Source organism: Pristis pectinata, chromosome 3 (genome assembly GCF_009764475.1).
Source record: "Pristis pectinata isolate sPriPec2 chromosome 3, sPriPec2.1.pri, whole genome shotgun sequence".
NCBI lineage: Eukaryota > Metazoa > Chordata > Chondrichthyes > Rhinopristiformes > Pristidae > Pristis > Pristis pectinata.
In genome coordinates, this window is record NC_067407.1 from 40,510,171 (window position 1) to 40,536,935 (window position 26,765).

Consider the following 26,765-nt stretch of genomic DNA (forward strand, 5'->3'; position numbering starts at 1 on the left):
AATGAACCAAAGATTTGTTCATCTTGCTTTAGTTGCTGATAAATTACTACTAGGAGCAGAGTTTCTAGTCTCCCTATGACTGGCAATAAGTAGATAATTTATTGTAATTTGAATTGTAATTTATTATGCAGTTAACTATTTCTATCCCTGATGTGCTCAAAGCCAGGGCATTGGCATGGGTTTCCTTGTCCGAAAGTTAGTCCCACAGTCACGGCAACAGGAGAACAAGGTTCATGATCATACCAAAGGTACAAATGGGAAGACCCTGTCGCTGCAGATAGCCTCACCATGAGGAATCCAGTCCAGTTTCTCTTATAAGTTGCAGCTGTCTGGATCACATAGGGTGTGTTGGTACTTAGTTCAGAAATTAGCAGTGCGTGTGAGTGGCTTGTTGCTGAATGCAAATACTGGCCAATTAATTTCTTGTCCCAGCTGAATTGATCTTTTAACCTTTGTCAGATTGTTTGAGTAACTTCCTTTCAATTTCTTAAAATATGCTTAAGGAAAAGGATTTGAGGTAGACAGTCTATGGCCCTTGTAAAGACAAATCAAAGTGGTGCTGCAAAATGGATTGTACCAGTTCTTTGTGAAACCACTCTTCAGAAAATTCCAAAAAACAGACTTCCAGGGAAGATTGCCAAGGGAAAAAAAAAATCACATGATGTGGAGTTAAAATACCACAGCATGCAGAGAAACCCAGACCTCAGGGTTTCCAACCAAAAAAAACTCTCCCTGATTACAAAGTCAACTGTAGTCAATGTTCTGCAGTTCTGAAGGTTGAAAAATTGCAAAACATTTTCATAACAGTGCAAGACAAAAAATATCCCACCTAAACATTTGGATTAATGGAAGTTAAACATGTAATTTATGCATGATTACCAGCCACAGAGTGAAATAACCTATGGCCCTTCTGCTTTAAATGTTTCTCATTTCCAAGCACTCAGATCTGAAGGTTTATAGCAGGTAAATGATTTAGCCATCTGTTAGATCGGGCAGGACCATTTAAAGTAGCATCATGCTTTAATCTCCACTATCAAAACTACTTAATATCCCAGGAATGCAAGGAGGATGTCCAGGTTCTTTCCTCATTGCCCTGACCTTTGAGGCTTAGGCTCAGTACCAGTAGGAGAAGCCCAGTATTATCAAGATGAGACTTTCCAATTAGCTGTCTAGGCTGATCCACTTCTTTTCCGCTCTCACCAGATCAAATATCATCTAAAGTTCTGTACTTTATGTTTCTTCAGTTTCTCTTTAATCTCTCTACATCTCCCTTCCAAGGTCATTTTGGCCATGAAACCCACTTCCTGCTCCTTTGACACTATTCCCACTAAACTACTGACAATCAAACTTCCCTTCCTAGTTTCCACTTCAGCTATTGCCTTCAGATATTTGGAATTAACTTATAATCTTCCTTTGCCATTGAAACAGTCTATATCAACATTTACCCCAACATAGCCCTTCATAAGCAATTTCTATGTTGCTTTTCCTACACTTTTCTTTACAATTGGCATCGTAGTTAGTGCTGCTACTTTATAGTTTCAGTGACATGGATTTGATCCTGATGGGTGTTGTCTGGAGAGTTTACATGCTGTTCTTGTGAGTGTATGGGTTTCTGCTAGGTGCTCTGGTTTCCTCCCATATCCTTGTAGGTTAAGTGACTTCTGTAAGTTACCCCCTAATGCAGGTAAGTGGCAAAAGAGTCAAAGGGGAGTTGACACACATGTGAGATAGAATATCTTGCAGAGATACAGGGAAATAAGGAGGGAATGGGATTGCTCCATTGGGAGTTGGCAGAGATCTGATGGACAAACCAGTTTCTGTGTTGTAAGTAAGTAGATAATCATCAATTTCTGAGTGCTTAACATACTCAGCCATGCAAGGTTAAGAGGGTGTGTTAGTTGGAGTACTGGACCTTAAAACATTCGTATTTGCATCAAATTACAGTTACGCACTGATCATGATCTACCTACTCTTTGGTTATACCACAAATATGACCATGAATGCCAATTTGCATCATTTAGGGAACATGCAATGTCCAAAAATGGATGCTACCGATATTATTTAGACAGTTTCCAAAAGGGGCACAGTTTCAGTTGTTAGAAGAAATGAAAGATGAATGAAATTATTTTTAGCATAATGAATTATGATGATCTGGAATGCATTATCTACAAGGATGATGGAAACAAATTTTGTGATAACTTTCAAAAACAGAGTGGCACAGCAGTTAGTCTTGCTGTTGCATAGCTCCAGAGTCCAAGGTTTGATCCTACCCTCTGGCGCTACCTGTACAGAGTTTGCACATTCTCCTGGTGACTACACTGGCTTCCCCTGGGTGCTTTAGTTTCCTCCTACATGTAAAAAAATGTGTTGGATGGTAAGTTATTTAGATAGTGTAAATTGCCCCTAGTATAGATGGGTAGCAGGAGAATTATGTGGAGCAGAGTTCATAGGGATGCAAGAGGAAAAAATGGGATTAGTACAGGAGAGTCCATGATGTTCCATATGGATGTGATGGGCTGAAGGGTCTACTCCTGTGCTATATTATCTGTCATGCAGATGTCACCACTTTATTTTATGAGTTTAGGCAAAACATAAGGGTCTTCATTTACATTTCACTTAAGGCTTATGTCATCTAGTAACCAGGAAAACTAGTCAATTTATCCCCCTAAATAAGTAAGGTTTGCTAAGGCCAAATATAATATTCTTGTCACTAGTCCAACAAATATAACCGTGGTTAAAGCACAGTAGTTCTGGTCTGCTATCAACAACTCACAATTTTAAGCAAATGAACCATATGGGACCATAAGACATAGGAGCAGAATTAGGCCATTTGGACCATCGAGTCTGCTCCACCATTCGATCATGGCTGATTTATTTTTCCCTCTCAACCCTATTCTCCTGGCTTCTCCCTGTAACCTTTGACACCCTTACGAATCAAGAACCTACCAACCTCTGCTTTAAATATACCCAATGACTTGGCCTCCACAGCAGTCGGAGGCAATGAACTCCACAGATTCACCACCCTCTGGCTAAAGAAATTCCTCCTGATCTCAGTTCTAATGGGACATCCTTTTATTCTGAGACTGTGCCCTCCGGTCCTAGACTCTCCTACTACTGAAAACATCCTCTCCACATCCACTCTATCCAGGCTTTTCAATATTTGGTAGGTTTCAATGAGATCCCCTTCATTCTTCTAATATCCAGCGAGTACGGGCCCAGAGCCATCAAACGCTCCTCATATGTTAACCCTTTCATCCCTGGAATCATTCTCATAAACCTCTCTGGATCCTCTCCAATGCCAGCACATCCTTCCTTAGATATGGGACCCAGGACTGCTCACAATACTCCAAATGTGGTCTGACCAATGCCTTATAAAGCCTCAGCATTACATCCTTGCTTTTATATTCTCATCCTCTCAAAATGAATGCTAACGTTGCATTTGCTTTCCTTACCACTGACTCAAGCTGCAAGTTAACCTTTAGGGAATCCTGCACTAGGACTCCCAAGTCCTTTTGCATCTCCGATTTCTGAATTCTCTCCCCATTTAGAAAATAGTCTATACCTTTATTGCTTCTACCAAAGTGCATGACCATACACTTCCCTATGCTGTATTCCATCTGCCATCTGGGAGCCTAACATTTTATTTATAGCAAGCTGTGCATCATTTTTGCAACAATGACATGATGCTTCTGGATATAATTTAAGCAATATTTTCTTAGAAATAAAAGCCCTTTCACACAAAGCCGAAATAAAAGATATGGATGTCAGAAATTATGCAGGGATTCTCCCTGGATGGAACAATGCTACAAATTATTTTACGATGCTGAAACTGGGTGATTTTATATACATTTAGACAGACAGGGATGTAGGTAATGCGTGGCCAAAGTGAAAAATATTTTCGTAATACATCAAGGATACTTCTGAAGTCAATTCATTTCCAAACATGGAAAAGATGCATCTGCATAGGGCATTGGTGAGATTGCGCCTGGAATATTCTGTGCAGTTCTGGTCACCACACTATAGGAAGGATGTGATTAAGCTACAGAGTGTGCAGAAAAAAATTACAAGGACGTTGCTGGGACTGGAGGGCTTGAGTTAAGAGGAAAGACCAAATAAGCTGGGACTGTTTTCCGTGGAGTGAGGGAGGATGTGGGTTGAACTCAAAGAGGTTTATAAAATCATGAGGAGTGTAGATAAGGTGCCATGGTCACAGTCTGCTTCCCAGGATAGGGGTGGTCTAAAATTACAGGGCATAGGTTTGATGTGAGAGGGGGAGGATTAAAGGGGACCTGAGCGGTAAGTTTTTCACACAGAGGTTGGTGGGTATATGGAACGAGCTGCTAGAGGAAGTGGTAGAGGCAGATCCAATTATAATGTTTAAAAGGCATTTGGTCAGGTTCATGGATAGGAAAGGTTTAGAGGAATATGGACCAAATGCAGGCAAATGGGACTAGCTCAGGAAGGCACCTTGGTTGTCATGGACGAGTTGGGCCAGAGGGCTGGAAAATGATGCAAGGTGAATAAGTCATGTGAGGGTAAGAATGGAGTATGAAAATCATTGTGCGGTTAACTTCAAATTAGTTATATAAATGAACAATAAAGATTTAAAGTTAGAATGGCCTAGAAAATGCAGAGTTCAATGACAATGAGAAGTTTGGCCCAAATAAACAGGTGGATAATTTTCAGAGCAATGACCCTTCTTCAGAATTGAAGAACAAGTCAGTTGTAGAGAAGGGTCATCAACCTAAAAGATTAACTCTGTTGCCCTCTCCACCAAATCTGCTTGACTTACGGAAGATCTCCAGCATCTTCTGTTAATATTTCAGATTTCCAGTATTTGCTTTTAGACTGGATAATTTTCTTGGCTCAACATTAAATCTGCAGACTGCTGCTTGACCACCTCCCTCTCCAAATCCTTCTAAAATCCTCAACGTGCTGGCCACTTCTGGGGCGTGACTCTTAGGGGTACATCAGTAGCAACAGACAAGAGCGGTCAGCGGACCTTTCAGTTGCCATTCTGCCTCTGGTCCCAGCAGTGCACACAACATGTACTATAGCAGGACTGCAATCTACTGTACCAATGATTCAATTTATAAGGCCAGAGGTTACAATTAATGGGAATTGAAAAGGGTTAAATGGGATTGGAGCTAGGTCCATATCTTCAATACAATTTAGACCAATCATGGAATACTATTCAAAATTTCTTGACAACACAAAAGTAGGTTTTGTCAACAGCAGTTTCTGGCCTCTCTTCTGGAATTGATGGAAGATTACAATCTCTAGTATCTCTGCTAGAACAAGCAAAAGATTACAGTCTCCAGCTTCTCTGCTGGAACAAGTGGAAGATTATAGTCTCTAGTCGCTCTAATGGAACTGGTCCAATGGTCATCACTCAAAAGGATAAACTTGCACTGAATCCCTGAGTTTAACTCAGGAGAAAAATTCAGAAGGCCAAAGAAAACTACGCTGATTCTTGACAGTGCATGTAGTATCTGCCTGCTCAGAAGAGCAGCTTAAAATCACAGTTCTTTAAAAAGTATAAATTCAACGTTCATCTCTCTAAATGTCACCAGATTAAAAGTTCAATATATGTGCTTGATTCATACATATGTATACTGTTTCAAAGTAAGAAAAGAGTCAGTCAATATTTCATACAGCTTTTTTCAATAATTAATTGATATTACATGGGAGATGACCACACTCACAGGAATACCTGTCAGTCATAAAACCCTTCAGCCACATTTGGATAGTTGAGGCATTACAACACATCAGGGAGTTCAAGACCATAAAGCTGCTTTCATCCACATTAAATTAACACGGCACTCTCTCTATAACTGCAACACTATATTCTGCTTTTCTTGTTACTACCTCAATGTAGTTATACATGGCATGATCTGTTTGGATGGCACACAAAAGCCTTTCACTGCATCTCGGTACATGTAACAATAATAATAAACCAACTAGCCTACTGATTTTGGAAAACAGAACTCTTTCAATATTCTGCATCTGGCACTGAGCAGTCAGATGCAAACTAAAACTCAGAAGATGATCCCAAATATTCCAATGTGACATATTTTCTCTCACACTTACCAGTTTTTCAGCTTCAGTGGAAATTACAAGAATTTGTATATAATTCTCTCAGGATATCTTGCAGCACTTTATAGCCAATGGAGTATAGACACGAAAAACAATATAACATTTTTGCATGGCAAAATCCCAGAAAATTTGAAAAGGTAACTGACCACACTTTTTCTATGTATTTAGTAATGGAGGCTGAGGTGCAAGTCTTGGCGAGGACAAGAGGACAACTCACCTGCTCCTCACTGTAAAGAGCCACAGGGTTCAGTGCATTATTTGATAGGACTTAACATTTCATTTCCAAGTTAACCCAAAACCTTCTGCTTCTATGATGAGCATGATATTTATATGCTAAACCTCACACTTATCAGGGAGTGTATTTCAACAGATCTAGCAGGAACTGAATTAAAGCAGCCTCTAGTCATTTAAAATGTGTCTCATACGAGTAGTAGAACATAGAACAATTACAGCACAATTCAGGCCTTTCGGCCCACAAAGCTGTGACGAACATGTCCCTACCCTAGAAATTACTAGGCTAGAGGATAGAGGATATTTTATTCTAACAAAGAGAGTGCCAATGTTTTACAGATTTAAAGATAGGAATGTAGAGCCTGCTTCAGAACTTAACTATATAATCAAAATTGGCAATAGAGTACAGAATCAGAATCAGGTTTATTATCATTGACATATGTTGTGAAATTTGTTGTTTTACAGCAGCAGTACAATGCAAGACATAAAGACATAAAAGTTACGAGAAGTTACAAAAATAAATAAATAATGCAAAAGCAGAATAACGAGTTAGTGTTCATGGACCATTCAGAAACCTGATGGCAGAGAGGAAGAAGCTGTTCCTGAAATGTTGCGTGTGAGCCTTCAGGCTCTTGTACCTCCTCCCTGATGGTAGTAACGTGAAGAGGGCATGTCCTGAGCGGTGAGGGTCCCTAATGATGGATGCTGCCTTCTTGAGGCACAGCTTCTTGAAGATGTCATCAATGGTGGGGAGGGTTGTGCCCATGATGGAACTGGCTGAGTCTACAACCCTCTGCAACCTCTTTCAATGCTGCACATTGGAGTCACCATACCAGGCAGTGATGCAACCAGTTAGAATGCTCTCCACCATACATCTATAGAAATCTGCAAGAGTCTTTGGTGACACACCAAATCTCTTCAAACTACTAATGCAGTAAAGCTGCTGGCATGCCTTCTTCGTGATTGCGTTGGGCCCAAGATAGATCCTGAGATGTTGACACCAAGGAACTTGAAGCTGTTCATCTTTTCCACCACTGACCCCTCAATGAAGACAAGTGTGTGTTCTCCTGACTTCCCCTTCCTGAAGTCCACAATCAATTCCTTGGTCTTGCTGACGTTGAGTGCGAGGTTGTTGTTGCTCAACCAGCCGATTTATCTCACTCCTGAACGCCTCTTCATCACCATCTGAGATTCTGCCTACAACAGTGGTGCCATCAGCAAATTTATAGATGGCATTTCAGCTGGGCCTAGCCACACAGTCATGAGTGTAGACAGAGTAGAGCAGTGGGCTAAGCACGCATCCTTGATATGCACCTGTGTTGATTGTCAGCGAGGAGAAGATGTTACTATTGATACTCACTGACTGTGGTCTCCTGATAAGGAAGTCAAGAATCCAGTTGCAGCGAGAGGCACAGAGGCCCAGGTTTTGAAGCTTGTTGATCAGTACTGAGGGGATGATGGTGTTGAGCTCTGAGCTGTAATCGATAAACAGCAGCCTGACATATGTTTTGCTGTTGTCTAGGTGCTCCAAAGCCAAGTGGAGAGCCAGTGAGATTGCGTTCGCTGTAGACCTATCGTGGTGGTAGGCAAATAGCAGCAGGTCGAGGTCCTTGCTCAGGCAGGAGTTAATTCTAGCCATGACCAACCTCTCAAAGCACTTCATTACAGTAGATGTGAGTGCTACCAGGCGATAATTGTTGAGGCAGCTCACCCTGCTCTTCTTGGGCACCGGTATGATTGATGCCCTTTACTACAATATTGAGGGAATGCTGTATTGTTGCATTTTGTGTTCTGATGCTCTATACATTTCAGTTGATACAAAACATCCCATATACATTTTTTATTATAAAGGCAGCAACTTTTCGACATACAGACCAACACTGGTACTTGAACCAACACCATTAAAATAACATTTCATCTCACTGTTTCTCACAGGACCTTTGCTGGGTAAGTCGGCTTCAGCAATGTCTGCAAAAAAGTGATTGCATTTCACTTCACCAGAACTGGCATGAGCAACACGTCCACTCATTCAATAAATAAATAATTAGAATCCTTCAACATGCAAAGTACTAAATAGTGAAAATTGCTGGATCTCAAACTATTAAATGCAACATAAAATATTGAGTCTTAAAAAAAATCAAGTCAATAAATACCAGTGGCTGCACCTGCTTGGCCTATTTTTGTCCTTACTGATCCAAAGCCCAGTTAATCAACAGGAAAGAGTCAGGTCAGAAACCTTCTTAATAGCAATAATCAGATTGTTCAAACAGAAATTTCTGACACCGGTTGAAAAGAAACCAGCAATGAATGACTGCCTTTCTTTTTCTTTTTTTGCACTTGATATGCTTGGCTGTGATCTCTGAACTGTTATGGACCTACATTACTTACATACATAGAACAGTACAGCAGATCTATGTACTTTTATCAGATCTCCTAAAATCATGATTAGATTGATCAGGAGGATATGCTTTTTAATAGCACGTCCTTTTTTATGTCATATGATATGCCAAGTATTTTCAGATTTATGGTTACCAATGATTTGCATCGATTGTACAATATGAACAGTCTTTTATTAGATTATATTCTGGGACCTTTACCAAACTTTAGGGATCAAAGTCCATGATTCTCTTTATTTTACCATGAAAATAGTAAATCAGTGACATTATATTTTCCTTCATCTAGTTACTTATTTTTTTCTCATTTCTTTTTAAAACTCAGCATACATGGCAACATGTACAAAGTTTGAAAGGAGGTGACCCTGGGTTTCCGCAGCATTTGGGGATAGTCCAAGTGTTTGGCGTAATATCAGAGTTTGCTGCCTTGAAAACTGCTCTTTTGATTTTGCAATTAGATTTTGTCACAATTGAATTTTTATTTAGAAGCACTGGAAAAAAGTTCTTTGGCAGAAAATAGGAGGTGGGGTTTGATTGAGCAAGTGATTCCAGAGGGAAAGATTTCTGCAAAGTGATGGTGAGATTACATGGCTCGTCACCACTTGAGAATGGTAAGGGCCTGACCATGGTATTTTTAATCATCAACTTTCTCAACCTCACTGATCATTTGACACAACGTATTAATTATCCTTGTTCAATGCTTATTATCTGTTGTCTAGCACTGCTGGCCTGCTCACATTTGTTTTCACTCTTGCCCATCCAGTCATAAGCAGATCATCTCCAGAGTATCTTAAAGGAGGAAAGAAAGGTAGAGATTTTTTTGGGCATGGGGCAAGGCAGCTGATGGCAATGCTATGATATGAAGATGACTACTGCATACAAATGCATCTGATCCAAGTCCCACAAACTTACAGCCAGCAAACCAGTATGATGTAATGCATATGCCCAATTTATTGAGTTTCTTGAAGATTGATAACTTCTGCTGAGTTCAAGGAGGACAAAAAAAATCAGAGGGTTAAAATTGGGCCTGAGATAATACTTTGTAAGTACAGAGACAAAGCAAGAAAATAATGGAACAAAGAGAGGAGGTGTGGAAAGATAGATTACAGGGGCAGAAAAACAAAATAAATACAAGGAAGGTGAACACTGATACAACACAACTAGAAAGAGGAACAGAGAAAGTGGAACACTATTTTGTTTATGTTTTGACTCAAGCAGGAGCAGTCAACCCATTTCAAAATTTGATTAATAGTTTCTTGTTTATAATTAGTTACTGGACAAAGTTCTGCCTTCAGGTTTTGTCAATTAATCGTTTTGTCTTGACATGATTCAACATTCTTCATCATGATTCACTGTAGGGTCTGTATGAATAGATATCAAAACTGGAATTTCACAACATTTATTATGAGTACAATTATTGATGGTTTGCAGAAAGGTCAAAATGCAATTTACATTTCAACAGATTTTAAAATCCAAAATTTAAATTTATTTATCACTTTACAACATGACATTGAACCCAAATAAGCTCAAAATTGCAGCTCAGTCTAAGAAACACCAACAAAAAGCCGTTGGTCAGTGTAGGACTTGCACGTTGATAGAAATCCTAAAATTGTCCCACATACAAAGGGTAAAGATGACAGTTACATGTGAAATAGCTGTCATTACCTTATACAGTCTGGCCCAGTATTTCAATCAGTTCTTGCCATTGCTAGTGATTTTATTGTGTATATCCATTATTAATCCCATCTACATCCTGATTTTACTTTTATTTATACAGCTTGAGAATGTTTTGTTTTTTTTTATATTCTTTGATATTTTACATTGTAATTTATCTTTGTATTCCTAGTCTTTTTTTATTACTGAAAATCAACTATCAACCTGAAACTTTAATTGTTTCTCTTTCCACAGATATTGCTTGACCTGCTGAGTATTTCTCACACTTTTTATTTTCTTCTTTATATTTCTTTCCTAACTCTTTCACATTTCCATTTAATATATTCTGTATGGTTTGTATACTTTACCTTTTCCTTTAGTTTTAATTTCATCCTTATTACCTTATTTGCTCGTGATGTGTCATTATTTCTATCTCCTTCTTGCATTTTTGGTGGATTTATTTCTCCTGGTATCTTTTAATCACAGCTTAAATATTTCCTACTGCTATTAGTTTTCTTTGTTTGCCAATATATTTCTTCAAATTATTGTCCTTTATCTCATTCCAATCCTTTGAAAATCAGTCTCTTTGCAATTTATTATTATGATCTTTGTCTCACTTATGACTTATTGCCATTATTGAATAAATATTGCCCTTCTTTATTCTGTCTCATTTAGTGTCACGATATCTAGTAGTGTTCCCTCTCTTGCTGGAATTTTATTACATTGGTTAAGGAAAAAGTCCTGCACACATTCACAACATTCTATACCATGTACAACTTTTGTTCCTCTTCTTGCATATTTATTTGGATATTGGTAAAATCTCCCATGATTGTTATTCTATGTCTCTTAATTATGTCACTTATTTACTTATATATTTCTTTTTCTATCTCAATTCTACTGTTATGTGGTTTGAAAAAACCACTTCTATGCATGATCAATTGCTTCATACCTTTGACTATATGTACATGAATTCAGTTTCAAACTTCTTAATTATGTGCCTTTCCAATTACCATTACATTATCTCTAACCAGTACACCTGTCCCATCCACTTCTTCCCAATCCTTTCTGATTATTTTATAACTCAAAATATTTTGTTGTCTATTTTTGTGCCCATGTTTCAGTTATTCCAACTCCATGGCATTTTTATATGGTCATGTTTCAGTTATTCCAACTACACTGGTTCCTTACAAGAGATTTTTGCCTCCAGCTCTTTATTTTGGATGTTATGTACATTGCGCTAGAGGCATATTAATTTGTTTTCAATTGCTCTTTTTATTTTCTTTTTATCTTCTAAAAAGACTTGACTTCTGCTTTACAACTGTACTTGTGTCACATTTGTTAATCTTGTTTCTTATCTTAGTTTGATCTTCACTGTCTTTGATTCGAAGGCCTTTTTCTGTACCATAACAATTGTATGATTGAGCTCTTATCTCTCATATCTTTAGCAGCAGATTTATGTTATTGTTACTGGATGCCTTCCTACTTGCCAAGACTTGTACCAAAGCCAAAATAACACCCCTCCTTCTAAAACACAAATTTTAGGCCCATGCATGCCTAGGGTTTAAATCCCGAGATTACCACACTTGAGGTTTTCTTTTTCAGCAACTAGGTTCCCCAGCAGGAAATTGGAACTTTGTTCTTGGACTCCACGAAAGTCCAATAGTGGAGTGCAGCTGGGAACTAACCAGCCAGCGTCCTTCAGGAACTCTGAGAGTCTCGAGTTTCCTGACACTTAGGCAGAGAAAGGCCAGCAATTTTCATTAAAATCCACTACTATTTATGCTAAGTGATCAGGTGTTAGCTTCATGATGAAACGACCCACTGTTGTCATTCAAGGCACGTAGAAAAAAATAAATTTTACAATTACAAAGTCATGGATCAATAAAGCTTTTTATAGAAGTGATTAAAAGTATGAAAAGTTATGGGAGTAATACCATTTTGAGTCACTAAATGTAGAATACGTTGGCAGAGGTTTAAACTTGTATGAGGCACAAAATTTCAACTGCTGTAATCCTCTAAATGTTGAAGTTGGCGTCATACTGCCAAGGCAGTCCTTTAATTGTAAACATACTTGTAAAGTCATCTTATGAACATTGCCACTTGGAATGAGGTCGAGGGAGGGCAATAGAAAAACAACTAATGCATCAAAATTAGCACAGGAACAATGGTTAAAGTAATCATGAGAAAACACAAAATTAAAAGTAACTATGATTTAATTTTATGTGCCCACGGGTCTAAATCACAGTTTTTAAACTACACTAAGCCTGTGTGATATTAATGAATGCAAAACCTGCACAGGTCCTCCTCAGGTTACACTAGGGTTCTGTCCTGTGAAGTGTTTGTAACCCAAACAGTTCACGTCAGAAATGCGGCCATGAACCGAGTTCCCACACGGCAGAAGATGCCTGCAGCCCCACCACCGCTCTCCCAAATGCTTGTTTGTAGGTACAGGCTGCATTTTAAGTCAGGCAATCATAAACTGGGGAGGACTTGTACAATTTATCCTCACTACAAATGTAGTAGAAGTGCCCACACACAGATTAAGACTGCATTACAATTTTGTTAATATATTTTTGCTAATATTTCATTTGTCACAAGTTTAACTCAAACTTTCTCCTCATGGACTTAATGTAAGCAATTATGTTTCAGAGCCAAGAAAGTGGTACTCAGGTGAGACTTGAATTTCAGTATTTGTTATGATATTAAAAAAATGAACAAACTTATCCAAAGCCTTACTCTTTAGAATAAATAAAGCTTAAGCAAATGTTTGCAGTGTGAGTAAATTATATTAAAAACAAATATATTCATGAAATGTTGAATCAATTTTCTGAATTTAACAGCTGTTTAAAGCATGAAACACTTTTGTACAGAAAGAAAAGAACAGTTTACAAACCTGATTTTAGCAGACAGTCGAGCTCGTTTAATATCTTCCTCGCTGAAGGAGAAATGTACTTTATTGGGATGTTTTGCAGGAAAGTCCCACAAAGTAGAACGAAGAATCATTGCAGCTAGTGGTATTTGTCTGACATTTCAGTCCTGTAATCTGACTATACTGGAATACATATGCACAAAAAGTTTCTTAGCAATCCTGTTACTGTGAACTGAAAAGTAATCTGCATGTACAGAATCCTGAAGTGGATTTCCTATTTTATTTGGAATGGACTGACAGTCATAAAGTAAAACAAGGATTGCTAGAGCTATTTCCCCACCAGTCAAATTAACATTATTGGGACCACAATAACCACAACATGTGTGGATTCTTCCATGCTGTCAAGATCATTTATGATGCAAACATCCAAGTGTCCACCTTAGTGAAAGCCAAGGATGGAGGAGAGATTATCAAGGACAGTGATGCAGCCAGTGTCTGTTGGAGGGAGAACTTTGAGGAACTCCTCAATTGTGACACTGATGCAAGTGACCTTGACCTCGTTCCACAATGTACTATCTGACCCAATCTTACCCGCCATCCCAGAACCACAAGAGGTGTAAAGCCCATACACCAAACAAGATCCAACATGACCTCACTGCAAGTGGAATACATGCTCAAGTTCCAAAATCTGGGTGAAAGGAATAGACACAAATTCTCAGCCTCATTTTCACCATTGCAAAGAGAAAGCCATGTCCTTATCAGCTGAGAAATGGGCTAATCATTACTATCTTCAAAAAAAGGAGACAAGTCCAAATTTCTGATGTCTGCGCGGCATTGCAAGAGTCCACCTCAACTGACTGCTCCTAGTAGCTGAAGAGTTGCTCTGCCAGTGACCAAGTGGATTCTGTCCATCAGGAGGCACAATGTCTTCACCATGAAACAACTCTGGAAAAAGTAGTACAGTGATGCTGCTGCTAGTGCAGTTGTCTCATGGTCCAGAGACCCGAGTTTGATCTGGACCTCCGGTGTTGTCTGTGTGGAGTTGGCACATTCCCCCTCTGACTGCAGAGGTTTCCTCTGGGTGTCTCATTTTCCTCCTATATCATGCTGGTCGTTAGATGAATTGGTTATTGTAAATCACTCACAATGTAGGTGGGTGGCAGGAGAATCGGGGAGGGGCTGGTGAGAAGAGGTGTTAATGAGGATGTGTAAGAGAATGGATTTTAGGGAAACAGGTGCAGGGACTGGGATTGACAGGGTACATCCGAGACCAAGCATAGACTTGATGAGCTAGGTGGGCCTCCTACGTTGTTAGACAATATGAAACAAGAAAAATGCAGGGAGCAGCAACAGCCAGTATACATGGTCTTTTCTGACCTTGTATAAGGCTTCAACCAAGAGGTTCTCTGTAGAATTCTTCTCAAATCTGGCTCTCCTCAGATATATGTCTCAGTCCTACATCTTTCACATCATGCCATGTAAGCCACTACTGACCCAATCCCAGGGAAGACTGATGTCAAGCAATATCTCTCACCGCAGTTTTGCACCTCACCTTCAACCAGTTTCCTGCTGGCATGGAGCTAATCTGCAGGACGAACCTTCATCATCTTCACTCCAGAACCAACGTTATTCCAATCTCAGTCATCTAACTGCAGTAAACAGATGACATAGAACATAGAACACGACAGCACAGTACAAGCCCTCCAGCCCGCAATGTTGTACTGACATCTTATCCTGCTCTAAGATCTATCTAACCCTTCCCTCCCACATAGCCCTCCATTTCTCTGTCCTTCATGTGTCTAAGAGTCTCACAGAACATACATGTATATTCAGAGACCCAGCTCCAAGTCTCAACTTGTTCACTGTACGGTGAGAGAGAATGGGACTTACCCTAAATATCCATAAGATAAAGGTCCTCCACAAACTATGATCATCATAATAACATCACCCACCAGCAATAAAGGTCCAGAGCGAGATTCTGGAAAATGTAGACTGCTTTCCAAAGCTCAGGAGGTTCTCAGTAAAGGTTCACTTCAATGACAATTTTCCCCACTGCCTGCAGTACACCAGCATAGCCTTATGCTGTTTGAGGACAAGATTGTGCAAAGATCAAGATCTCAAATGCAGCACAACAATGACCAACAACTAAGCTGCAGCCATGCCCAGCCTTCTTACGCTTCAGAGAGATCTACTACCTTCATTAGGCTCTTCAAAGTACTGGGAACATACCACTATTGCTGACTCTGCAAAATTGATCAAATCCCTTGTCAGGATAAAGCAAACCAGCATCCACATCCTCATTGGGAGCATGCAAAATCCCAGCAAAAATGACAGAAGGAGCACAACACCTTCATGCCCTTTCAAGCGTCTCCTGCCTGCCTGTGGATCCCACATTGGCCTCAGGAGCCACCTCAGAAACAGTAGAATTGAAATGGAAGCTAGTCATTCCGGACCTTGAAGGACTGCCTTTGGGGCCATGATGGACTCAATATGGAAAATTTACCATCCTACTAAAGGCAAAGATTCAACTGCAGCCATTCGAAAGTATTCTTCCCATGTGCAGATGGAAAATCTGCCTGCTTTGATCTTTAGGCCATTAACTATGACTATTAGGAGCTTTGTGAATAGATTATGGTGCCTGTTTCATTAGGTTGTTAGATAATTCCTGGAAAGGTTAATCTTTTCAAACATTCGGTTCTGAATGGCAACATATTCAAACATAGAAGATCCTGGGGGCTTCACAGGGTATGTTGGCACAACACTGTGGGCTGAAGGGCCTGTGCTGTTCTATGTTCTATGTTTTCACTAGTGGGAGAGTCTCAAATAAGGGGACATAACTACAAGATAAGGGGCCAGCCCTTTAAAACTGAGGTATGTAGAAATTTCTTCTTGCAGAGTGCAATGAATCTCTGGAATTCTCTGCCCTGGGAGGTGGTGGAAGCTGCATCATTAGAAGTATTTAAAGTGGACGTGGATAAATATTTGAGAGATCAAGGTATATAAGGGGTATAGAGAAATGTCACAGAAGAGGAGTTGAGGCCAGGATGGATCAGCCATGATCATCTTAAATGGCGGGGCAGGCTTGAAGGGCCTGATGGCCAACTCCTTGTGGCCCTTATTTTAAAGCTATGATTCTTTGCCCTAAATGCCCCTTCATCCCTCCAGCTATTCTATTACGACCTGAAAAAATTTTGTATGCTTCAAAGAGTTTACCTCCCATTCTTCTAAACTTGACGATAGTTCCAATCTGCTTTATCTTTCAGTAACTGTTGCCAAATGAGAAACGCAAAAGCCAACTTGCACACAGATATATCCCACAAACAGCAATGTGAGATTGACCAAATAAACTGCTTTAGTGATATTGACTGCAGAACAAATATTGACAGGGGTATTGGATATAACTTCCTGTTCTTTTCAGAATTGTTATATAGGATCTTTTATGTTCACCTGGGGCAGAAAATGAGGTCTCAATTTAGCAAAGGTAGCAAAACAGCTGCATGGGAAGCATGGGAACATCACCATCAGGAAGTGGCCGTCCAAGCCATACCATCCTGACTTGGAAATATATTGCCTTTCCTTCACCATCGTTGGGTCAAATTCCTGGAACTCGCTCCCTAACAACATTGTGGGGATATTCACTCCTCAAGGGCTGCAGCACTTCAAGAATGCAGTTCATTACCACCTTGCCATGGGCAATTTAGGGATGGACAATTAAATGTTGGCTCAGCCTGCAAAGCCCACATCCCTTCAATGAATAAAGAAGGGCAACATCTTCAACAATACAGCACACCCTCAATACTCCATTTTATCTGTTTAGAATCTGTTTAGACAATTTAGAAAATGGTTTCTGGAGCAGGACTTGAAACAGCAACCTTCTGAATCAGGGATAAACACGCCCCTGTTTGTGCCACCATTGTTAAAGGTAATTTGATAAGCCAGGAATATCTGATGTATGGGTGAAGTCAAAAATTATTTGCCCTATTGCTGGGGTAGTTCATTTAAAGCTAGCTTGGTTATACATTTCTCATGAGGGTACTTCTGAATTCATGTGTCAACATGTAATGTGACTCACTCAGAAATGACTCTGGAGCAAAGTCCAGTTACCTTTAAAGATAAGGAAGTCAAGAAGACGAGTCTGAAGATTTAAAGAATATGAAACACAAAGATGTAGCACTTGGATTTGGCCATCAAAGTGTTAAGTACCCAAAGAACTTTAAAGAAATTGGGTTTGTTGGGATTAGTTTATGTAAATGGTTATTAATGGTTGGTACGGACTAACTGGGGCAAAGTGCCTGTTTCCATGCTGTATGACTCTATGATCCTTTCACATTTGGTTAGATGTTCCTTCCTTGTTCCTTGCCCCACTCAACAATAATATAGAAAAATGTATGGACACACAAGTTTCCTAGGGAGATGGGATTGGGGGGGGATGGTGGAAGGAGGAGATTCCTCCAGAAATATGAACATTGCGTCACTAATTTTGCATAATATTTGGATTCCAGACTTGCATACATTATTTTCTTCTCCCAACAAATGATGAATTTTTTTTCTGTATAACTATGCTATATAGTCAAGTCTCCCAGAACAACTTCTTAAAAAAATCTCAGGTTGTTCTTGAATTGTGAGATTTTTGAAACAGTTATTCATTAATTCAGTGTTAGTTTTTGAGGCTGCCAGGGTCACAGACAAACAATGGACATCAGGCTGATAGTTTGAATGCACAGCTGCCAGCACCAAAAGGAACTAAACTTGAGCATGATTCACAGTCTTCCAGAAGGAGAATAAAAAAGAGGGGAATTAAATTACAGAAAAAAATGTGTAAAACACTCAGGTGTTAATTTCAGTATTTATGTAGTTGAATAACAGCTGCATCCCTGTTTAAAACCATGGTGTATTGTTTGTGCTGCTAACTATATCAGTCAGAATGTATTTTCATTGTTGCTATGAAATGCTTTTTCCTTTTAATTATACAATCTTATAGTGAGAGAAAATCAAACTTAAAATAACTTTCCAAGCTCACAACCTCGATCTTCTGTTGACTCTGCTGAATTTCCTCAGCATCATAAATATCTTTATTTTCACTTCTGTGGTATAACCTGGTTCTGCCTCTGCTTCAGCAACCTGTTGCTAAAACTCTTAAACATGCCTGTGCTCTCTCTCTACTTGACTATTCCAATGTTTTCTGGGTAAGCCACCCTCCATAAACTTAAGCTCATCCAAAACTTTGTTATTTGTGTTATAATTAGTATCATCCCTGTACTTACTAACTTAAATTGATCACTGGACCAGCAAAACCTTAATTTTAAAATTCTCATTCTTGAGTTGAAATCCCTTCATAGTCTTGCCATTTGTGATCTCTGTAACTTCCTCCAGCCCTGCAACACCCTGAGATGTTATCCTCACCAGTTCTGGGCTCCTATTCATTCCTGACTTTCATCACATCACCACTATGCTGCTAATCCCTAAATACATCTCCTATGCCCCTCCACTTCTCTCCTCCTTTTGATGCTCCTGAACGTGCACATTCTATGACCACACTTTAGGTTAACTGGCTGAATATCTCTGTGGCTTGCTTCAAAATTCAAAGGGGGATTTGGTGAGGTATATCAGAGCATTTTTACTTTGTTGAGCAAGGTATACAAATGCCAGTTGTTGTTGTTTTATTAATTCCAGGCAGATGTTGAGCCTGCACCCAGTGTTGTTCACCTGAACCAAGAAGCCTGTGATCAATACAATCTTATTCTTATGGCTCAGTTACATGTGAATTATTAACCACTGGCTCTGTTTTGTCCTTTGCTGCCTCTGTTTGGTCCACTCCAGCTCTTACGATGGAAAAATATATTGACAAAACAGTTTTCGTTTCTTGGGCTGAAGCTACTGCCACTGAGAAACTCCTGCACCAATGGTCTGGAATAGCAATGATTAGCTTCTGACAATCACAACCACAACCAAATTGCTTAACAGATTGACAGCACTCTAAACAGAAATGGCCTGTTCTGGATGGGATACATCCTGTATTGCTGAGGAAAGTAAAGGTAAAAATGGCATAGGCCACAATTTCCCACTCTTCCTTCTATAAGTAAACTGTACCAGAGAACTTCACCTCTTTAAAAATGGAGAGTTAAACTCCGCAACTACAGATCCAATATAGGTGGTAAGAAACATCAGTGACAAATAATCTGAGAACACATAGAAAAATATGAATTAACAAATAACAGCCATTTTCATTAGTTAAGGAGAAATCATCTTTGACAACTTGAGTTATTTGATGAAGAGAAGGAAAAGGGGATGTTGTTACAAATATAAACTTTCAAAAGGTGTTTTACAAAAATGACATAATACACATCAGCAAAACTGAAGACCAAAGTATCAAAGGGAAGTAGCAACATCGATACAAAGCTATCAAGGCTCAGAAAGCAGCTTACAGATTGGAAGGATGTTTACAGTTGTGTCTGCCCAGGGTTGAGAGAAAGGCCACTCCTCTTTTTAAAATATATAATGATCTGGACTGTGGTACACAAGGCATCATTTCAAAGCTTGCAATGACAAAATTTGGAAATATTGTAAACAATGAGGCAGCTGTCAGGCTAATGTATTTGGATACAGAGAAATGTGAAATAATGCATTTAGTAGAAAGAATGCGGAGAGGTGATATTCAGCACTGATCGTTGAAGGTCCAATCATTCCAAAAATCATATATATATATATTATATTATGAAAATCAGAAAAGCAAGCTGCTATAGCCAATTATTGAGAGAAAGCTTGAAAATTCAAGATAGGTAGAGTTAAAATCTGACACCCAGAACAATTACTCTAAACAAGCTGTACAGAAAAGTCATTAAGCTTGAAGTGTTATGTTTTCAAAAATGGTCAGTCTATGTTAAGGAAAGAGAATTAAAGTTCCTCTTGGAACCATGAACTTATAATAGCAAAAGACATTATCTTGAAATATAAAAATTGGTTACAAACACAAATACAAAACATTTCCCACACAGACCATTATGGATTGATGCTCCACTGAAAGGGTGGGGGTTAGCAGATATTTCACCTTTGGTATTTGGATTTGAATGCAGCCAAAACCAAAAAGGCAAAAATCTTATTGTTTGAAGATTGACATAGAAAATGCTTTTGGGTAGTTACGAATGAGGCCTAACAATTCTGGCATATCACTCTTTGACACATTGTTAAATATATAGCATGCCTGAAAAATTACCTCCACTAACTTCAGTCCCAAGTGCATGCAGTCTTGCACCATAATGATTCTCTTTACTTTCACTAACTTTATACAAAGTTGATGGTCTTGTTTGCAAGGCCACGGAAGGTTTAGAACTGGATTAAGAGTAACAGTGTTGAAGTAAACAGAGTTATCATAAATTAAGATTTTATTTTCCACACATCATAAAATACTAGACCTGACAACACTCATTGTGATAATGTGTGCAATCCAAGAATAAACTTTCCTTATTTTCAGGAGCAATTCTTTGTTAAACCAACACACAATAATTTTATAACGCCTTTGAGATGGCTTCCCCCACCCCCGCTCTCAACCATATCTCCTGCATTTTCCACACACCTGCTTTTACCCTCTCTCCTCCCAGCCAGAACACGGCATAAGGTCCTCAACCTTTCACCCTACCAGCCTCTATATTCAATGGCCCTCAGGACTTGATACAGGTAACCACTTTACTTTTTCTTTCCTCAGATCTGGCTGTACCTCCCTGCTTCAATTTGTTTCTTTTTTTTCATATCCAACCGATGTTTCCTTTAAAGTAATTTTTGCCTCTTCTCTCCACCCCTCCGCAACTTAAGACATACTTGCCTTCTCACTTTCCCAGTTGTGATGAAGGGTTTTTGACCTGAAACACCAACTATGTTTCTCTTCCCACAGATGCTACTCAACTTGCCACGTATTTGAAAACCTCAACTTCATTTGGGTAGAAATTGGGCAGAATGGGAAAAATGACAAGAAGCCCTGTGCTTGGAATAAAACTGACACCCTTTTTTTGGCTTTGGACCATTTTCTGGTATACTGGACCACTGCAATTGATGATGTCACTTTTCTTGGGATGAACTACAAAGATATATACATTTCATTTTGTCCATTTTAACCTACGGAAGAAATCATACAAGTTTCCACTTCCAAATTGCTGGACTTTTTTGTTACAATTTTCTTCCTCTGCATTCTGAATTAAAAATCCCAAATTGCTATTTCTTTTGGAAACTCCTGACATACTGATGTTTATGTATACTGAAAACCATGGAGTCCTCTAAAGCCTTGATAAATAGTGATTGATTAATTTGCACAGTATTTATTTACTAAATTTAGTTTAATTGATCATGCTAGAAACTATAGAAAGGATACAAGAACATTTAGTGAAATAAAGCAGTGATGATTAAAAGGGAACATGTCTATGATAGGTAGTTTGAAAGCTAAGTTCATTAATGCTTTAAACTTCACTTTAAGCTTTATTTATACAGCACGATAACAGGCCCTTCCGGCCCAACGAGCCTGTGCCACCCAATTACACTTGATGGGAACTTATATATCTACATCTGAATTATAAATCCAAATAGTTATAATTGCTCTTAGCTACCCGCTACATAATTAAAATACTTCAAATCCTATGAAACAGAACTGTTATCTGCCCATGACTTGACAAGAACCGCCTAACACCTGACTCCACTGTTGGGGTGTTGGCTGGTAAAACTGCCTGCTGAAAATGTACACTTTGGTAAGGGGAACGGGAAGTGGGAATGTAGTGTGCATAATTCAAAAATGGTATGAGAACAGAGAGACATGGAGATATATGTATATAATATGTATAATATATATGTATTATATTTAACATAATAATAATATGCAATATAATGTGTATATTAATAAAAGTGGCGGGGGGTTGAGAAGGTGGTTAAAGCATGATAGACCATGTGCTTCATTGACAGAAGAATAGAACACAAGAGCAAGGAAGTCATAATGTACCTCTATAAACTACTGGTTTGGCCACAACTGGATGACTGTGTCTAGCTTTATGTGGCTCACTTCAGAAATGATATGAAGACTTTAGTAAAGTTGTAGAAGAGATTCTGGGAATAAAGTATTTCAGTTATGTGGATGCACAATAGAAGTTGGGGTTATTGAGGTAACTGAGAATGTGGGGAGAATAAAAAATGGGATTAAGGTAGGATTAGAGTAAAATAGGTGCTCAGTGATCAGTGTGGAATTGGTGGGCCAATCTGTGATTCTATGCAAAGAAGCTTACCTTGACCAATATATAACCAGAATCCAGTACACAAACTGATCACTATGTTATACCATTTTCACAAATAAAAAATGTATTGCAATCACTCTAACATGGATGTACTGCATAAAAATCCTCTCCAAGGCTGCTTGTTGAGCATAAGAACACAGATGCAGGAGAATTCACTTGGCCGCTCAACCCTGCCCTCCCATTCGATATGATTATGGCTGATCTGCCCCAGGCCTCAACCCTCTGTGTAAGTTCTTCATGGGCCTCATTTCCATGATCTTTTAAAAACGTAACTACTTCCCTGTCGCTTCCTGACTGCCATTCAGTGACTGCAAGAACTGCCCAGAATTTTAAGAATGCATCTTAAGAATTAGCTGAAGTTCATTGCTGTGACAGTAGGTGGCAGAATTCAGTCAATTTTATTGACCGAAAGTATCTCTTGAGATCTGTCATTCTGCAAATAAGAACTATCAGTCTAAATCATAGAAAGAGGAAGGCAGGGTTAAGCTCTCTGCAGTACTTCTTAGTGTGAAAATTACCTCTTAGACTGAGGTAAACACAACGGTTGAAAACAGCCTGGATCAGATTGTAAGTGCAGATTGGCAAGGCTTTTGGACATAGAGCTAACAGAACTCATTTACAAAAAAGAAACAAAGAAAATGTCTCTGGCTTTGCAGATACCAGCATGCAAAATAGAGAGATGTTGGTAAAATATAGCTTAGAGTTCTTTGGAAATCAACTTCTAACCTTCCAGTTAGTCCCTGAATTTTTATGACATTTACTGTGTTTGGGATTTTTTTTTCACCAAAGGTATTTGCTCTTTACATTACACAGGTACTGAAATAAACTTCTCATTCAGTACATGCAAAAATGTTACAAAATATAGGGATCAGATTAAAACCTGATTTTGGTTGTATTTTGGTCAAGTTAAGCTTCATTGACCAGTATCCAGAAGGCTATTCTGCCCAGTGCAAACATGCTAACTGAAGAAATGCTGTCCAGTAAATCCTACTTCCCAGCTGCCTATAGTTTTATATACGATGACACAATAAATATTCATTCAGGTACTTTCTAATTTGAAAGCATTCTTTCCCAGGATGAGGGCCACATTATGGTGCAGGTGGTAGAGCTGCTGCCTCACAGTTAGTGACTTAGATTCCATCGTGGCATCCAGTGCTGCTGAGTGGTGGAACTTGCACATTCTCCCTGTGACTGTGTGGGTTTCCTCAGGGCGCTCTAGGTTTTTCTCCTCTTCACCACCCCCCCCCCCCCGACCACTTTAAAGACATGCAGGTTTGTAGGTTAATTTGTCACTGTATATTGCCCCTGTAAGTTGTGTGATACCACACACTGTTGGTAGGATCTGTGGAAGTTGATGGGAATATAGGGAGAATAAAATTGGATGTAATGGGTGCTTGAAGACAGTGTGCTGAAGGGCTTGCTTCCATATTGTATGACTCTATAACTCTAAAACTACAGAAGCACAGTCTTCACTTCATCTTATCATCTACAGAGGTAAAACTCAAAACCTTGCTATCCTCTATGCACTACTTCTTCATACACTATTCTCTTCTATTTTCTTCAGTCTTATTAATGCACTGCATTGTAGTTTGGCCTATCATTTAGGCTATTCGTTTAAAAAAATCATATTTACTTCTGTTGGGAATTCAACCTCAAGGTTTCAATCATATTCCTTTTCAATCTGCATTAATATCCTTCACAACTTTTTGATTTTTTTCCACACACCAAAAAGAGGTTAACGTTTTAACCTGGTTACATTACTGTAGTACTGGGGCAAATACTCCAAAGGCAGGAATTCAAAATCCATCATGGCAGCTGAAAAACTTAAATCAACTTAATTAAAAAGTGAACTCGGAATATAAAGAACACCAGTATTAGTAATGGTTACTTTGAAAGCACTGTCTTGTGAAAACCCATCTGCTTCGCTGATGTCATTTATGGAAGGAAACTGCCTGTTCTCACCTGGTCTGTTTCTTTTCATGGTTCACACTGGATTTCATTCTCAGCAGACACTTGGTCAAGATCATAATATTGAATAACTGTCACCAAAATGCACCTCAGGCTGATCATCTGAGATCTCAAGGTTGATGCCATTAGTAATTCATAGCGGGTCATATTGAGCCTGCTTTCAGGGAGAAACAGAAAAAATGAAGACGCTGCAGCTCTCACTTAAAGGGGCTGCTCTATTCCTGGGTTAAAAAAGCAAAATAGCTCAGGGAGGACACTTACTGCTTCAGCTTCCGTGATTGGAGGTTGTTTTCTTTGGCATTTTCCTTAACACCATCCTCACAGTTAACCATCCAGGCTGTTTGCCAGGAGGCAAAATATCCAGTTCTGAAATATCCATGGGATGTAGGATTGAATGAGGAAGGGGCTTTATAACAGTGAATAGCTTGGTTAGTTAGCTTCAGAGGAATTTTTAGATATCATTATTATTAAAATCAGAACACAAAAAGCTAATGGCATATAATCCTCAAACTACCTGGCCATACTGGTCACATAAATTAAATCCATTGGCTGATAATAGATGAGGTCACTAGTGGCATAGCCATTTCCATTTTAATCTGAGACAAAGCAGTTCATTAGCAAGTTCGGAAATTGATAGTAATGTTAGAATGGTTTCATATTATTATGTTTGTCAAAAACCTTAGCTGAATAAGTTGTTGAGGATGAAGCAAAACAAGGGAAAGAATATTTCTGATTCTGGTTAAAAGATGTTGATTTCCAATTCAATAAAACCTTCCTTAATGTAGAGAGTTAAAGGATAAATCAGCAGTCAAATCTATTATTTACACAATCAAGATAATAAAACAGTCTGAACTAAGCTTGAATGGGAAACAGTGGCAAGAAATCTGACCTATGATTGCTAGGCAGTAAGTTTGGCAATTGAATCTTGTGTTATTTTCCATGTTATGCGGAGTTGTATAAAATAAACTAAACAATGTTCTGTTCAGTTCCATACCCTGTATGAAATAAACCAGTTTCTTGGTTTATGTTTGGTCTGGTCTCAATAGAATATTTATCAGTTCAGCCACAGGGAGGCAGGAGTCTACATAAAATGACATTGTGTTGAGAGAGGGAGAAACAATAATACAAGCAAACCTGAGACAGTGTGCACATATTGCAAATAGCAATATAGTAACAACTTAAGATTTGTGCATTTCTAGCTATCTCATTTTTAGTTCCTTTGTCCACTAATATAATGGCAATCACCTACATAAAAAATAAGACAGGTTGTAGTTACATTCTCTCTCCAGGCAGTGTAGGAGGGTGCAATTATAATATGACCAGATTAAAAGGCAGTTTCAATTTCAATGTGAGCATTAGAATTGTACATGAAAGTAACAACAAAATGACAAAGTTTAATTTAATCTGCGAGCCTCAGTTGCAAATTTTCAGTCAGTTCCCCACTCAGAGTTCTCAGAAGGTAGCAGTTGACTAGTAGGTCTTGTGAAGTCGCATTTCTGCTTTTCCTGCTGACATGCTTTATCCTGGCAGAAAAATTAAGGAGACTCAAGAGACTGCAGATGCTGGAACCTGGAGCACAAAAACAAACTGCTGAGGCAACTCAGCAGGTTGAGCAGCATAGAGTCATACAGCATAGAAACAGGCCCTTCGGCCCAACTAGCCCATGCTGACCAAGATTCCCATCTAAGCTTAGTCCCATTTGCCTGCATTTGGCCCACATCTCTGTAAACCTTTCCTATCCATGCACCTGTCCAAGTGCCTTTTAAATGTTGTTAATGTACCTGCCGCACTCACGTCCTCTGGCAGCTCATTCCATATCCAGAACACCCTCTGGGTGAAAAAGTTGCCCCTCAGGTTCCAAATCTCTCCCTTCTCACCCTAAACCTATGTCCTCTAGTTCTTAATTCCCCAAACCTAGGGAAAAGACTGTGTGCATTCACCCTACTTGTGCCCCTCACGATTTTTTACAGCTCTATATCATCCCTCATTCTCCTACACTCCAATGAATAAAGTCCTGGCCTGCCCAATCTCTCTTCATAACTCAGTCCCTTGAGCCCTGGCAACATCCTCAACAACTTAGCAGGTCAAGCAGCATCTGTGCAGGGAACAAAATGTCAATGTTTCGGGTCAAGGCCCAGCATCAGGACTGAGAAAAATTAAGAAGCCATTTTCCAGCGAATGAGTTGTGGGAGCTTGATCAAAGACTTGATTAGGTTTAGAATGTAGCCTGGGGCTTCACAATGATGAATTTACTATTTTACCTGCAGCTATGCTCAATATTGATTG

The 26,765-nt window shown here is 39.1% G+C and overlaps 1 protein-coding gene across 4 annotated transcripts in view; it reads right to left on the bottom strand.

The window, feature by feature from the left end:
* Positions 1 to 26,765, bottom strand: part of pde4ba (phosphodiesterase 4B, cAMP-specific a) — a 416,670-nt gene that overhangs the window by 133,397 nt on the left and 256,508 nt on the right. The window contains exon 1 of one of the 4 annotated variants that reach the window (XM_052011517.1): positions 13,267 to 13,400. The exons of the other annotated variants lie outside the window; for them this stretch is intronic. Within the exon in view, the coding sequence (XP_051867477.1) occupies positions 13,267 to 13,376 (110 nt within the window). The 5' untranslated portion in view covers positions 13,377 to 13,400. Of the gene's footprint in view, positions 1 to 13,266; positions 13,401 to 26,765 lie in introns of those variants that run through there. 4 annotated transcript variants of the gene reach the window in all.